This window comes from Triticum aestivum, chromosome 1B (genome assembly GCF_018294505.1).
Source record: "Triticum aestivum cultivar Chinese Spring chromosome 1B, IWGSC CS RefSeq v2.1, whole genome shotgun sequence".
Classification (NCBI taxonomy): Eukaryota; Viridiplantae; Streptophyta; class Magnoliopsida; order Poales; family Poaceae; genus Triticum; species Triticum aestivum.
The window spans coordinates 13,246,968-13,262,015 of record NC_057795.1 but is presented as its reverse complement, the minus strand read 5'-3'; the positions used below and the strand labels follow the sequence as shown (position 1 = coordinate 13,262,015).

General features: G+C 45.6%; 1 protein-coding gene across 1 annotated transcript; it reads left to right on the top strand.

The window, feature by feature from the left end:
• The first annotated feature begins 10,074 nt into the window (after positions 1 to 10,074).
• On the top strand, positions 10,075 to 10,588 carry LOC123084438 (Bowman-Birk type trypsin inhibitor-like). The gene is made up of 2 exons (XM_044506044.1): positions 10,075 to 10,202; positions 10,289 to 10,588. The coding sequence occupies exons 1-2, from the start codon at positions 10,124 to 10,126 to the stop codon at positions 10,486 to 10,488; spliced, it is 279 nt and encodes a 92-aa protein (XP_044361979.1). The 5' UTR covers positions 10,075 to 10,123; the 3' UTR covers positions 10,489 to 10,588.
• Positions 10,589 to 15,048: the final 4,460 nt, after the last annotated feature.

The window sequence follows — 15,048 nt, the reverse complement described above, 5'->3', positions numbered from 1 at the left end:
CTATTTTTAGAAATATCTTGGAAAAGGTAAAGGGTATTGTGTAATAGGGAACTGGAAAGGGCAGAATAGGAAGGAAAAATGAGTTTGTGTGACTTTGTATTATACTAGAGGATATACCCCTAATGCGCCTTAGCCATCTTTTTTCATTCACAAAATGATCTATTTTTCGGCATAAGGTTCTCCCAAATAAGATAATAATTCATGCATCTACTAAACAGCCCGGCTATTTTGTGAGCAAACGATCTATCCAAAAATGCAGTGATAACATCGAAGCATCACCGGGTCATGCCGGCCGGCTTTGTATGCATGCTAAATTAAGCTTTTTTTTTTGTTGCGGGAATGCTAAATAATGCTTGACACCTGGTCTATAAATACTTGCGATATCAGAGACTTTTGCAGCCACACCACACCCGAGAGCCCTCGCACACATTTCTGAAGTAGTAAGTAGTAACACACAAATGAGCTCTCGGAAGACATCCTGGCCGGAGTTGGTGGGCGAGCCGGCGACACCTGCAGTGATGACGATTAACAGCCAAAGGCCCGACTTGACGACGGAGGTGCTCCCGATTGGGTCCAGCCCAAGCCCGCCTGGGTTCGACTCGACACGTGTCTGTGTCTTCCTCGACCCACGAGACAAGCTTGGCCGTGTTGCAGCCGTCCCCGTCGTTGGCTAGCTCAGTGTTTCTTTTGACGGGCTGGTTGGCGATAATGCCTGGTGGCGATCATATATGTAGCTACTCGTGTGTTGTTTCGATACATCATGATTTTTCGAATAAATGGTCCACTGAATAAGTGGTACGGTCCATACAATTCATTTATGAAATTGCTTATTCGCCATGCATCACCAAGTCAAAACCAGCCTAATGCCAGAATCAGAGAGAAGAGACAGCTTGATTGTTGCCAGCTATGTGGCAAGCCGGAAGGCACATTTGGAATAAAGAAACACAAAAACTCTTGAGGGCAACTGCTTGGACGTTATCGAGGTGGTAAAGCATGCGTGTGATCACATTGCCTCCTGACGGAGGCGGGAGAGTAATCTGCATCGAGAAGCCCAAGGATGTACAACTTGTAGTTTTTTCCGATTTCCTTCTGCAAGCTGGATTCAGCTGTTGTATTGCCTCCATCCATATTACTAATTGAATCATTGGTTAATTGGCTCGATCAGTAGGTAGGAATAGGCACGTTTTCATGCTCATATGAGGTTTATTATATCGTTAGTCAACTTATTAATTGTCACTGAGCTAGGATTGGAAGTCACAGAAAACACTGGTTAGTGTTGTGAAGTGCATCTACATACCCTTGTAGATCTATCTATGGAGAGACTAGCAACGAGGGGAAGGAGAGTGCATCTACATACCCTTGTAGATTGCTAAGCGGAAGCGTTCAAGAGAACGGAGTTGAAGGAGTCGCACTCATCGTGATCCAAATCACTGGAGATCCTAGTGCCGAACGGACGGCACCTCCGCGTTCAACACACGTACATCCCGGTGACGTCTCCGATGCCTTGATCCAGCAAGGTGAGAGGGAGAGGTTGAGGAAGACTCCATCCAGCAGCAGCACAACGGCGTGGTGGTGATGGAGGAGCGTGGTAGTCCAGCAGGGCTTCGCCAAACACTGCGAGATATGAGGAGAAAGAGAGGTAGGGATGTGCCAACAGGAGAAGAAACTCATGCGTTGGCAGCCCCAAGACCCTCAAGTATATTTAGGGGGAGAGGAGGGGCTGCGACCCCACCTAGGGTTCCACCCCTAGGGGCGGCGGCCAGCCCAAACCCATCTAGGGTGCGGCCAAGGGTGGGGGGAGAGGGGAAACTTGCCCCCCAAGTTAGGTGGGTGCGCCCCCTCCCCCAAACCCTAGGTGCCTTGAGCCCTTGTGGGGGGCGCACCAGCCCACCTGGGGCTGGTCCCCTCCCACATTTGGCCCATGCAGCCCTCCGGGGATGGTGTCCCCACTTGGTGGACCCCCGGGACCCTCCCGGTGGTCCCGGTACGTTACTGATAAAACCTGAAACTTTTCCGGTGACCAAAACAGGACCTCCCATATATAAATCTTTACCTCCGGACCATTCCGGAACTCCTCGTGACGTCCGGGATCTCATCCGGGACTCCAAACAACATTCGGTAACCACATACAAACTTTCTTTATAACCCTAGCGTCATCGAACCTTAAGTGTGTAGACCCTACGGGTTCGGGAACCATGTAGACATGACCGAGACGTTCTCCGGTCAATAACCAACAGCGGGATCTGGATACCCATGTTGGCTCCCACATGTTCCACGATGATCTCATCGGATGAACCACGATGTCAAGGACTCAATCGATCCCGTATACAATTCCCTTTGTCTAGCGGTATTATACTTGCTCGAGATTCGATCGTCGGTATACCGATACCTTGTTCAATCTCGTTACCGGCAAGTCTCTTTACTCGTTCCGTAACACATCGTCCCGCGATCAACTCTTTGATCACATTGTGCACATTATGATGATGTCCTATCGAGTGGGCCCAGAGATACCTCTCCGTCACACGGAGTAACAAATCCCAGTCTCGATTCGTGCCAACCCAACAGACACTTTCGGAGATACCTGTAGTGCACCTTTATAGTCACCCAGTTACGTTGTGACGTTTGGTACACCCAAAGCATTTCTACGGTATCCGGGAGTTGCACAATCTCATGGTCTAAAGAAAAGATACTTGACATTAGAAAAGCTTTAGCATACGAACTACACGATCTTTGTGCTAGGCTTAGGATTGGGTTTTGTCCATCACATCATTCTCCTAATGATATGATCCCGTCATCAATGACATCCAATGTCCATGGTCAGGAAACCGTAACCATCTATTGATCAACGAGCTAGTCAACTAGAGGCCTACTAGGGACATGGTGTTGTCTATGTACCCACACATGTATCTAAGTTTCCTATCAATACAATTATAACATGGATAATAAACGATTATCATGAACAAGGAAATATAATAATAACTAATTTATTATTTCCTCTAGGGCATATTTCCAACATCAACATCAACAGATCATTAGAAGTGCAATTTGTTAAAAAAACACTCAGGTTTTTGTTGCACTGTAAATACTTAAAAATATAGTTTAATAAAATACAAATATATTTTTATATATTCACGTGGCACCAAAACTCAAGTTTTCTTTTCACACCTTGAAATCTAATGTTCTGCTGAACCAAGAAGCTTAAAGTCCATGTTTTGTTTGGAGAAGAAAAGAAGCAAAAATGTGAAAGATAAGGGGATGTACCACCCACAGGTTCAATCACATCTTTTCCATGACGTTTTATTTAAGTGGGACTTCAGTGACACTTATATATCATTCTGATTTACTCAGCTTTTAAATTTGCGAGGTAACAGTGGGATGCTCCCCCCACCTCCCCCACCCCCCTCGCCGCCACCGCAGACAACCACCGGGAAAGCCCGCACGGGCGCCGGGGAAGGTGGTGGCGGGGTCTTCGGCGCTTCTTCTTCGCGGAGGCCATCGGATCCAGGGCGGCGGCCCCTGCTGGCGTGGCATGCGGCGTGCCTGAGGGTTCGGCCGTGAGGACGGCGAGCCACAGGCGTGCCAGATCTGGAGGTATTGCCCCCTTCCCTTCCATGCATCCCTTCCCAGTCCCCGGTTCGGTTTGGATCTTGCCGGATCCACCTCCGGTGTGTTCTGGTGGAGCAGATCGGTGTCCGGGGGAAACCTTGGCCATCTTGGCTGGCCGGCAGCGGCGATGCCGCTTTTAGGCGCCGCTTTCCTCCTTGGGGGTGCTGCTGAGGGCACCATCTCTCCACTCCGACCCATGTCTTGGTGAAAGCCCAAGTTCCAATGCGGATTGGGCGTCGACGGTGCCCCGTGCACCGTAACCTTCCTGGAGATGACGCCAAGGACATTGGGATCGGATGGAAGGGTCTGCAGGTGAGGGGTGGGGGTGTGCTGCCTCCCTTTCGACGGAGCGGTGTTTCTTTCTACATATTCTTGGCGGCGGCTCTTGGCGGCATGGAGCAGCGGAGGTTTGGCGTTAGATGTGTGGTGACAGACACACGCAGGAGGTCGACGCTATCTGGCGTCATGGTGGCGTCGGCGGCAGCGAGACCGGGCAAGTCCGATGCAACAGTAAACTCTAAAGATGGATATGTGGCAGGTGGTTGTGGCGGCCTCATACCCGGCAGGCGTCCTGGTTGAGGAGCACGCCGGACTGGTGGGTGCCCATACCCGGCAGGCGTCCTGGTTGGGACTTCAGGTCTTAGATGTTAGGTTTGGCTGCGAGGTCTGTTTGGTTCACTAGTAGAAAAAAAGGCTTTTAGTCCCGGTTCATAAGGGCCTTTAGTCCCGGTTCGTGGAACCGGGACTAAAGGGTCATTACTAAAGCCTCCCCCTTTAGTCCCGGTTCTTACACGAACCGGGACTAAAGGCTCTCCACGTGGCCGCTGCCTGGAGGTCCACCTTTAGTCCCGTTTGGTAACACCAACCGGTACTAAAGGAATTTTTATGATTTTTTTTTATTTTTATTTTTTTGGGATATTTTTTTTATTTTCAAATTTCTGAATTATTTTAACCTCTCATCTCTAATCTTCCCTCATCAGTGCTCAATTTAACCTCTAATCACCCCTCATCATCTAACTTCCCGGACGGTCACCCATCCTCTCACTACTCCAGCCTGAGCACGCTTAACTTCCGGGTTCTATTCTCCCTCGTTTCCAAGTCTGCACTTGTTGTTTTCCTGACAATAGTAAGATGTCAATCCTATTAACCTCAGGAATTTAGCTTGAGCATGAAGTCACACATTTCACTGTTTGAGTTTGAAACTATTGTTCTAAAAAATAACACTAATGTTTAGTAACACTAATATTTCTTGAATAATTAGTGTGACCATTGTTTGACCACAGTTTGGCCATAGTTTGACCAGATATGACCAAAATTCAAAAAAACTGAAATAATTATTTAGTAACACTAGTATTCTTGAATAATTATTTAGTAACACTAATACTTCTTGAATAAGTAGTTTGAATTTTTTTGAATTTAACAAAAATTAAAAAAACTGAATTTTTTTGAATTTTTTTGCCTCTAGATCTTAAAAGGCCCGTAACTTTTTTTCTGTTAGATTTTTGAGGATTTTGAAAATGTTTAACGGGGTTCCCCCGTTTAAATTTGGATGTAACTTTTCGAGTAGATGATTTTTCATATAAAAAACTTTTTAATCCGAGTTCGTATGCAAAAGTTATGCCCATTTTACTAAATTCTAGAGAGATTTTGCAAATAAAGTCGAAATTCATATTTGTAAATTTTCCCAACAACTAGACCACATATCACATGCGAAACTTATTTTCTTTTATTTTTTGACATTTTCATCATTTTCTTCTATTTTTTTTAAAATTGAGAAGGCGATCGGGGGGTAGAGTTTGAAAATGGGACCTTTAGTACCGATCCGTGCCATGAACTGGTACTACTACCTCAAACCCCATTAGTACCAGTTGGTGGCTCAAACTGAGACTAAAGGTCTAACCTTTAGTCCCGGTTGGTGCCACGAACCGGTACTAATGGGCATCGCACCCTTTAGTCCCGGTTCATGGCACCAACCGGGACTGAAAGGTCCAGACGAACCGGGACAAATGGCCCACATGGCCCGGCCGGGCCCCTGGGCTCACAAACCGGGACTAATGGCTGACCTGGCCTGGACGATTGCCCCCTTTTCTACTAGTGGTTTAGGCCAGACCATCAGCGCCCCTTCATCAGTTAGATAGGAGTAGCGACAGAGGTTGCGAAGATGGTGGCTTTGGTCTTACTATTGTACAACTTTGTAAGGTCTTGTATTAATAATTAATAAATTGGCCGTATGCATCGTCCAGATGCAGAGGTCGGGGGTATTCCTCCTTTTCTAAAAAAATAAAAAAAAAGTATTTATCAGGGCCAGGCCGGTAAAATTTGGGGGCCCGTGCTAAAGTTTAAAAAGGGGCCTTCCTCTTAAAAAAATGGAATTATAATAATCTGTAGGCAAAAACAAAAGATTGAGTTAGATCTTACATTCTTTGTTGTTTTTATGCTTTTGGAAATCAGAAATATTTTCTAGACTGATTTATATCTTGAAATACTAAATGACGTCTAAACCAGTTGATGCATATACAAAAGATAAACAAAACAAAAATGAACAAATACATATCAAATAGAAGTAGAAATAGCTAGACATACCAACAAGCAATTTGCAGCTCAGAGGAATAAACCAGTGCAAGGTACGGAGTTAGAGCGACTGTAGAGAAACTGACACTGTACACATACTGCATACACGATCGCTAACCTCCCAGTCCATGGAGAAGGGGCCCTAGCAGCGGGGTCGTTGGAGCTAGGGGACGGCGCAGGCACGGAGAGCTATGGGCGGCATTGCGGCACCATGGTTCGGCAACAGGGAGTAATCTTCACAGAGAGAGACAGACCATGCCACCGGCATAACCAAGGATCCTGACCTTAGTTGACACTTCCTGCGGCGGTGGGAGGAGTGGCAACCACCGGATGGTGTTCCCCGTGCATCCAATAGTCTAGGTTTGCCTAAATAGCTAGGGTCTTATTTGGTGGTCCATGTCTTTGGCTCAGTAAGTTACGATGACGGCGGCGTATAAGATTTCTTCGCATCTCCATCCGATGTGTGTTAGAATTAACCTTGTTGTAGAGTTCTAGTCTCATGTTTATTTGTGTTTGCATGATTTTAGTTCTACTAGTCGATTTAGTTCCAGCTAGTTGTATGCATGTAAACATGGCAGAGTGACCAGATCAGCAGAGAAGACAACACGCAGTGATAGAGAAAGTGCAGTGTAGCGGGCGGACTGGCGGCCATTAGTTGAGTACATGCATTCACGCATTGCCGGCACTAATCATGTGTTTAGTGATCAGGGTATTAGTGCAAGTAGTGAAGAGGTGGCCTACGTACGTAAGTAGTGGTGGTCAAGAAAGAGTTAGTTAGCGTCTAGCTAGACGCAGGTAAAGAAAACGGCAGAGCCATGTGGCCGTCGCAGGAGGTTCGGCCTGTTAGGCACATCCCAATGCTTCACCTTGTATAGGTGCTAAGCCTTTTATGTAGGCAAAAAATCTATGTGGCAAGTTATTTAAGAGGAGAGAGATGAGTGTAGTGACTCAGAAAGAAACAATGCTAAGCGCGTGAATTTAGGCAAAACATTCAAAGGAAGGAAGCCCACCAATACATCAAGAGTTTTAGTTGCTAAATCATTAAATAAATCAAGCTTAGCTACCATAAGCTAAGCACCTATGCATTGGGGGTATAGTTGCTAAACTATTTAATATGCTTAGCACCTCATCTAAACACACATGCATTGACAGCTGTTGTTGTCGTGGCCTTGCCGAACCCTAGCTAGTCCTCTCTCTCGCTCTCCTGTTGTGCAACGGACCGAGGAGGAAGAAGGGATGGAAGGGATGGACACAGGAGTTTTTCCCGGGCGCTCGAACGCCCGCCGCCGCACGTACGGCCTTGTATTCCACAAGCACAAACTCGTCCCCAGCACCAGTACGTGGCTTATATAGCCGGACTCACACCAGGCACAGCCGGAGGCACTAACTCCACGACTTGCGCGAATCAACCTGTGGTTGAGTTGGTTAGGTGGACAGTGGTATCCCCAACCCACCAGGGTTCAAATCCTGGTGCTCGCATTATTCCTGGATTTATTTCAGGATTTCCGGCGATGCGCTTTCAGTGGGAGGAGACGTTCCCGTCGACGACGAGGCGCCTACGGTGACTTCTTAAATCTCAAGATGATATGCCGGCTCAGTCTCTCGGAGGTGCTCATAGGGGTAGGGTGTGCGTGTGTGCGTTCATAGGGATGAGTGTATGCGCGTATATATGAGCGCTTGTGTCTGTACTGATGCTCAAAAAAAAAAACTCCACGACTTGCATGCACACACACTAACCTGGCCGTCACATCCGGCTGCTAACCACGCACGCACTAACTACTCAGCTTAGCATGCGCTAACCACCAAGCCCCATGCATGCAACACCGCGTCTCCGCTCTCGCCAGCGCCCGATCCGCACGTCCTAGCCAGCTCGCACGACGCGCTCACACGTGGCTGCTATGGCTTGAACTCCCAACAGATCACCAACGGCTGCAGCAAGACTCGGGTACACACACGCCACGCTCCCGATCCGTCCCGCGCGCACACACGCACGCCCGACGCGATCGCGGTGGCTTATACCCAACAGCAGCAGCCTTAGTTGCATGCATGGAGCTAGTGAAGAGTGAAAGAAGGATCAAGCCCGGCGTGTGGCTTGCGCGTGTGTGCATGTTTCCCTTTAAAAGCACTTGTAACCAGTTGCATCAGCTGAGAAGAAGATACAGAAAAATGGCACAAGTTGTGTGCGGTGCCAAGCCCTCTGTGTCTTCTTCTATCTTTGGGTGTGTGTGAGTCTTCTTCCTTTGTTGATGGTGTTGGATCTGGGAGGTTGGGAGGTTGGTAGCGTCTGTGTGCGCCCCGGATTTTTCTCAGATCTAGGCAGTCGTATTGTGCGCCTAGGCCATGACATCGAGGTGGTGGAATGCTTCTTCCCTACATACGGAGGTGGTAATCATCTTCATGATGTCCATCCCTTCTACTTGGCCTCTTCTCAGAGGCGAGCTGCCTATCTTTTGATTCATAGCTCGATGACTTTAGCTACCAATATATAGTCTTGCTAGCTCTGTAGGTGATGAGAATTTCTGGTCACGTCATTGAGCATGGATCACAACAATGGGTGTGCGTAGGAGGAAGGTGGAGTTGGCCCTAAAGACTAGGTTGCAGTTTGTATTCCGTCTGGAGTTGCCTTCTAAGGGTTGGTTTCTTTTTTAATAATATATATGGCCTGGCCTTTGAAATAGAGTGTATTTGTTTAACAAAAAGAGGATATACGCCAATCTCTGCATCATTGTCACTTAAAAAAATAGCGCGCTATAGCGTCGCTAATAGCACGCTATAGCGTATTGAGAATTGTCTCGCTAAATATATCCGTGTACAATGTTTCGCTAATAGCACGCTATAACACGATATAGCATGCTAATAGCATATTTTAAGGTCGCCGCTATTTTGCTGTAGCGCGTTATTTTTTCATTGATCATTGTGATGCACATAGCTATAGCAATTTTATTTTAAGACAAAAACATATTGCACGTGCCGATTTACATATCGATGGCCGACGTGCATAAGGATGTTAATTTTTGTTGAAAAATTAAACACCACATACGTACAATGACATGAGAAGTCAAATGGACAAGGCACAAGTGTTCTCTTTGCACAAGAATTGAGAGATAGATCGGCCCAAGTCATGAGCTTCAGTCATTGTTCTCTTCTTCCACTAGATGCACATTTACTAGTGCACGCAACAAGAGATTGCTACTCCCTTTGTCCCGAATTACTTGTCGTACAATTGTATAGAATTGGATGTATTTAGAACTAAACATACATCTAAATATATCCATTTTTGCCACAAGTAATTCGGGACAAAGGGAGTACTAGAGATGCAACAATTTGTTAGACGGAGATATATTTGAATGCAAGTGAACCGACGGCTATTTCTAACCCTTTACCTAACTGGGTTTACCAGGGTCACACATCATCTAATAAAATCTGGCACGCAGCAAGCCACCAACTAACCCACGTGTCTCAATTTTGTACTCCACCCGGTGCACTGCAAAGTCCTCAAAATAAGTGTCTCAATTTTGTACCAACTTTAGTATATAGTTGTACTAAGATTGAGATACTTATTTTGAGATGAAAAAAAATAGTATATATCTGTATATTGTCGCCCCAAGCCAGCTTTATACAGCTACAGTTGTCGTCAAGCTTTCTAATGAACAGATTCCTTTGGTTGGTCTACGTGTGAAGCACATGCCTGCCGCCCACGGCAATCGGACGACGCCCTCGTGCATGCATGCTACTGCTGCAGATCCAATCCAGGTCACGCCCACATGCTTCCTTCGTATAAAGCTAGTTGCTCATTTCTCTATTCTTTCTTGTGCTCTCCCCTCTCTCACCTCTGTCGGGACTCCCCTATAAGAAGCCGGGCATCCCATCCCTTTAGGCATCAACCAAGCTAGTCGCTGCTACATATTCAGTCTTTGCAAGCAATCCTCGCCAACCAGACACAAGCATGAGGCCCCAGGCGCTGCTCGCCGTCCTGGCCGTCGTCGCCGTCCTTGCAGCAGCTCTGCCCCTCGCCCACAGCCAAGGTGAGGCCGGGACTCCACTTGTTCTGCTCCTCGTCGAGTAAGTCTGTGTAGCAGTAGTCGTATTGACATTGGTTGGCTGCCTGCAGGCGCGACGCTGTGCTGCGACAAGTGCGGCATCTGCACCAGGTCCTTCCCGCCGCAGTGCAGATGCATGGACATCTCGCCTACCGGGTGCAACCCGGCCTGCAAGACCTGCGCCAAGTCCACCGTCGGCGGCCGTGACAGCTTCCAGTGCAAGGATTTCATCACCAACTTCTGCGAGACCCGCTGCACTAAGGCCGCGTGATTGGACCTGTTGTCCACCGAATAACCCCGATTAGCCTGTGTTTTTCCTTTATTTTTTGAAGCATTTAAGAGTTGCATCTTGATCTGGTAGATGCAGGGAAGAAATGAGAGTTCAATGCATGATCGTTGTTCCTTCTTGTGTCTTAAATAAAGAGCACATTCTTTGCTTAAAATCTTCTTTGTTAAACCATTTATGCTTTGCGACCGTTAAAACACATAAGCATGGAATGGAATGGAATATGAATTCAAATCCAAATCATCTACCATGTAGAGGCACGAATGGAGTGCATTCATGTACAAAGCACCAAAATGGAGAGATGTCAAATTTAAATCCAAGTAAAATAATTTATAATCAAATGCGTTAAAAAATGGTAATGTCAAACCCAGTCCAAATACTTTAGGTCCAGATCTATTAAAATCCAACGAATCACAAAAGCTTGATTTCCACACACAAAAAAATACACTAAAGTTTCACACTAAGAATGTCAACATCGTGTTGAAACTATAGTTTTCTTGAAATGAAGGGTGAGTTTTGTAGATGGTTTAGCTTGTTAGGAGTTACTATTTATTGCAGCTTACAAGTCTGTACGCGCAAGTGAAATCCCCCCAAACAGTAAATTTAAACCCACTATGGATGGTTAGGATAGATTTTAATATTTCATCTCATGTTTAGGTGATCTGCCGAGTGCATGCACTCAACAAAAGGGAAGGTTTTACCCATTTTAGCAGGTTTTTGTGTATTGACCTTCGTTGGTTGCCCGCAGCCGCGATGTTGTGCTCCGACAAGTGCGGCATCTGCAGCAGGTCCTTGCCGCCGCAGTGCAGATGCATGGACTGCAAGGATCTCGTCACAAACTTCTGCAAGTGCCGCTGCACTAAGGCCGCGCGATTGGACCTGTTGTGACCCGAATAATGCAGATTAGCTTGTGATTTTCTTTTCTTTTTCTGCAGTCATTCCAGTTCACTCTGCATCTTGATATGTATACATGCAGAGAAGAAATAAGAGTTTGATGTTCCGTTGGATTATGGATGGGCCTAGGGCCCATATATGAAACAATTCTTGAAAAATTTAAAAGGCATATGTGGGTGTCATGATATTGTGCTGCAGAAAAGGAGTAGCGCGCGCACACACACAGACCACACATGCACACACACTCCTCCGACGTGTGCCACAACTCGCTTGTGCGTCGTGTTTCTTGAACAAGCTCAACTCAGACCGATGTTATGTGTGCGTTTAACTTCTGCCCGTCAGAAACATATAATTTATTAACAATTTATTATGAGTCATTTATGGACGCACCACGTACCGGTACTAATGGGCATCGCACCCTTTAGTCCCGGTTCGTTGCACCAACCGGGACTAAAGGTCCCATTTGAACCGGGACTAATGCCTTTACCGCATGAACCGGGACCAATGCTCACATTAGTCCCGGTTCATGACTGAACCGGGACTAATGGACTTATCTGTCCCGAACGAAAGCCCTGTTTTCTTACTAGTGAGAGAGTGTTTGCTTTTGTTCTCTTATTTTGGTGGTTGAACTTTGTTTGATTGTTTGATATACTTTATGCTCGTGTGATACTTGGATGATCATGTGTTTAATCATATGCTACATTTAATGCTTGTTGGATGACATTATCCTTTTATCTCTATATGATCATTCACTTTGCTTGGTGATGAGTGCATGTATTTCAATTATTATCATTTTGAGCGCTCCACCAAGATGTATGTGACATGGGAGAGTAACTCATGATCCTAACTCATTGTGCATTTGCAGTCCAAAGCAAATCTTAAACCATGCACAAATTTGGGGGGAGCTCTCACATCTCACATACTTCTCAAAGCAACAATGTTTTTCAATCTTATTATCACTTGTCGAAGCTTTGATCTATAAGTTGTCATCAATTACCAAAAATGGGGGGATTGAAAGTGCAACTATCCCTAGGTGGTTTTGGTAATTCCTAACAACATATAGCTCATTGAGCTAACACTATTTCAAGATAAATATTTCAGGAAAAGCTTAATGAATGACATGGCATGGATGAGAAAAGTGGACCCCTCAAAATGCTAAGCATAAAAGGATTGGCTCAAGCTCAAAGCTCAAGACTCTACATTTTTTATTTTAGTGATCCAAGATTACATTGAGTCTATAGGAAAAGCCAATACTATCAAGGACGGATGAGGTGTTGCTTAATGAGGTTCTTGCTTCAAAGTGCTCAGTGATATGCTCCAAAACCCTGAACTATTTTCTCACATCCACATATGACCTAAACCAAAAGTAAAACTCGGCCCCACCGATTCTTTCTATCCGGCGCCACCGAGTTCAGATGTCATAGCCACTGCCACAAGCCCTAGGCAAATCGATCTCACCGATAGGGGTTTGTAATCTCTCTGTTTCCCTTCGTAAAATTTCGGTACCACCGAGATTAGCGATCGGTCCCACCGAGATTGCAATGTAAACTGTCTGTTTCCCTTTCGTAACATTTCAGTCTCACCGAAATGAGTGAACCGGTCCCACCGAGTTTACGTGACCAACTCTCTGGTTAGCTTATTACCAAAATCGGTTTCACCGAGTTTGTGTAATTGGTCTCACCGAGATTACGTTATGCCCTAACCCTAACCATATCGGTCTTACCGAGTTGCATGTCTGTCGCACCGAAAATCCTAACGGTCACTATATTTGCTAAATCGGCCTGACCGAGTTTCTCAATTTGGTTCCACCGAGATTGGCAAGTTGTGTGTAACGGTTAGATTTTGTGTGGAGGCTATATATACCCCTCCACCTCCTCTTCATTCGTGGAAAGAGCCATCAGAACAAACCTACACTTCCAACTTATATTTTTTGAGAGAGAACCACCTACTCATGTGTTGAGACCAAGATATTCCATTCCTACCATATGAATTTTGATCTCTAGCCTTCCCAAGTTGCTTTCCATTCAAATCTTCTTTTCACCAAATCCTAATCCTGTGAGAGAGAGTTGAGTGTTGGGGAGACTATCATTTGAAGCACAAGGGCAAGGAGTTCATCATCAACACACCATTTGTTACTTCTTGAAGAGTGGTGTCTCCTAGATTGGTTAGGTGTCACTTGGGAGCCTCCGACAAGATTGTGGAGTTGAACCAAGGAGTTTGTAAGGGCAAGGAGATCACCTACTTCGTGAAGATCTACCACTAGTGAGGCAAGTCCTTCGTGGGCGACGGCCATGGTGGGATAGACAAGGTTGCTTCTTCGTGCTCCCTTCTTGGGTGGAGCCCTCCGTGGACTCACGCAACCGTTAAACTTCGTGGGTTGATGTCTCCATCAACGTGGATGTACGATAGCACCACCTATCGGAACCACGGCTCAAAAATCACCGTGTCTCCAAATTGCGTTTGTTTCTCCAAACCCTTCCCTTTACATTCTTACAAGTTGCATGCTTTACTTTCCGCTGCTCATATACTCTTTGCATGCTTGCTTGAATTGTGTTACGATTGCTTGACGTGTGCTAAGTTTGCTAAATCTGCCAAAGACTAAAATTGGGAAAATGATAGATTTGTATTTGGTCAAGTAGTCTAATCACCCCCCCCCCTCTAGACATACTTTCAATCCTACATATATGAAACTTGGGAATTGTCCACAAAATATAGTCTACTTACTTAGATAATTGGAGTGGTGCCATTTTGCACCCTGATTTTTGTACTTATTTCACAAAAAACACCCATTTTTGACACTTAGGAAATGAAAGTTATTAGTTTTGTACAAAAACGTCGGAATCTCTATTTGGCAACACTGTTTGTAACGTTAAGATGCAACTATGTGTCTAATTTGGGAACATTATAATAAACTATACAATGAATATGGCCATCACCTTGGTCATTTGAGACTATATTTTGGCATGCCAAAAAGTGTAATTAATATGGCCTAAAACTGAAAAAGTTCTCAACATGGGAGTTTTCTGTCTCGTCAAAATGAACAACTTTGATTTTTGGAACATCTTCATCTGAGGTCGTATGCAATCTCTACAACCAAAACCATGCAGTTTAGTAAAGACCCCCTTTTGCCGAGCGTGACACTCGGTAAAGACCCCCTTTTGCCGAGTGTAGCACTCATATAATTTGGATATATAGTTACTCATATAATGATCTTAGCAGTAGCGGTTTTTCTATAAGCGCGCTGCTGCTAACTTCTATAGCAGTAGCGCTGGTCAACATAGTGCGCTACTGCTATAACTAGCGGGGGGGCGAGGTCATGGCAATTATAGCAGTAGCACGGTTTGTGGTGGACGCGCTACTGCTATTTTCCTGTCAGCAGCACGTTTTGCTAACACGCGTTGCTGCTAAATAGCAGTAGCGTGGTATTTTGGGGAGCGCTGCTGGTAAGATTCTGTGTATAGGCTTTTCCCTAGTAGTGCTCTCCTTCATCGTTCCTCGTCTCTGCACTCAGGGCTTATAAACCGCCGCTAGTCCCTCTCGCTCGGTGAGGTGGGACTAATTTTGTTAGGATCCACTTAAACATAGCTATAATATTCCTCAATAGCAAAAATAATCAACTAAAGGTTCATCTCTAGTACCGGTTCGTGGCAT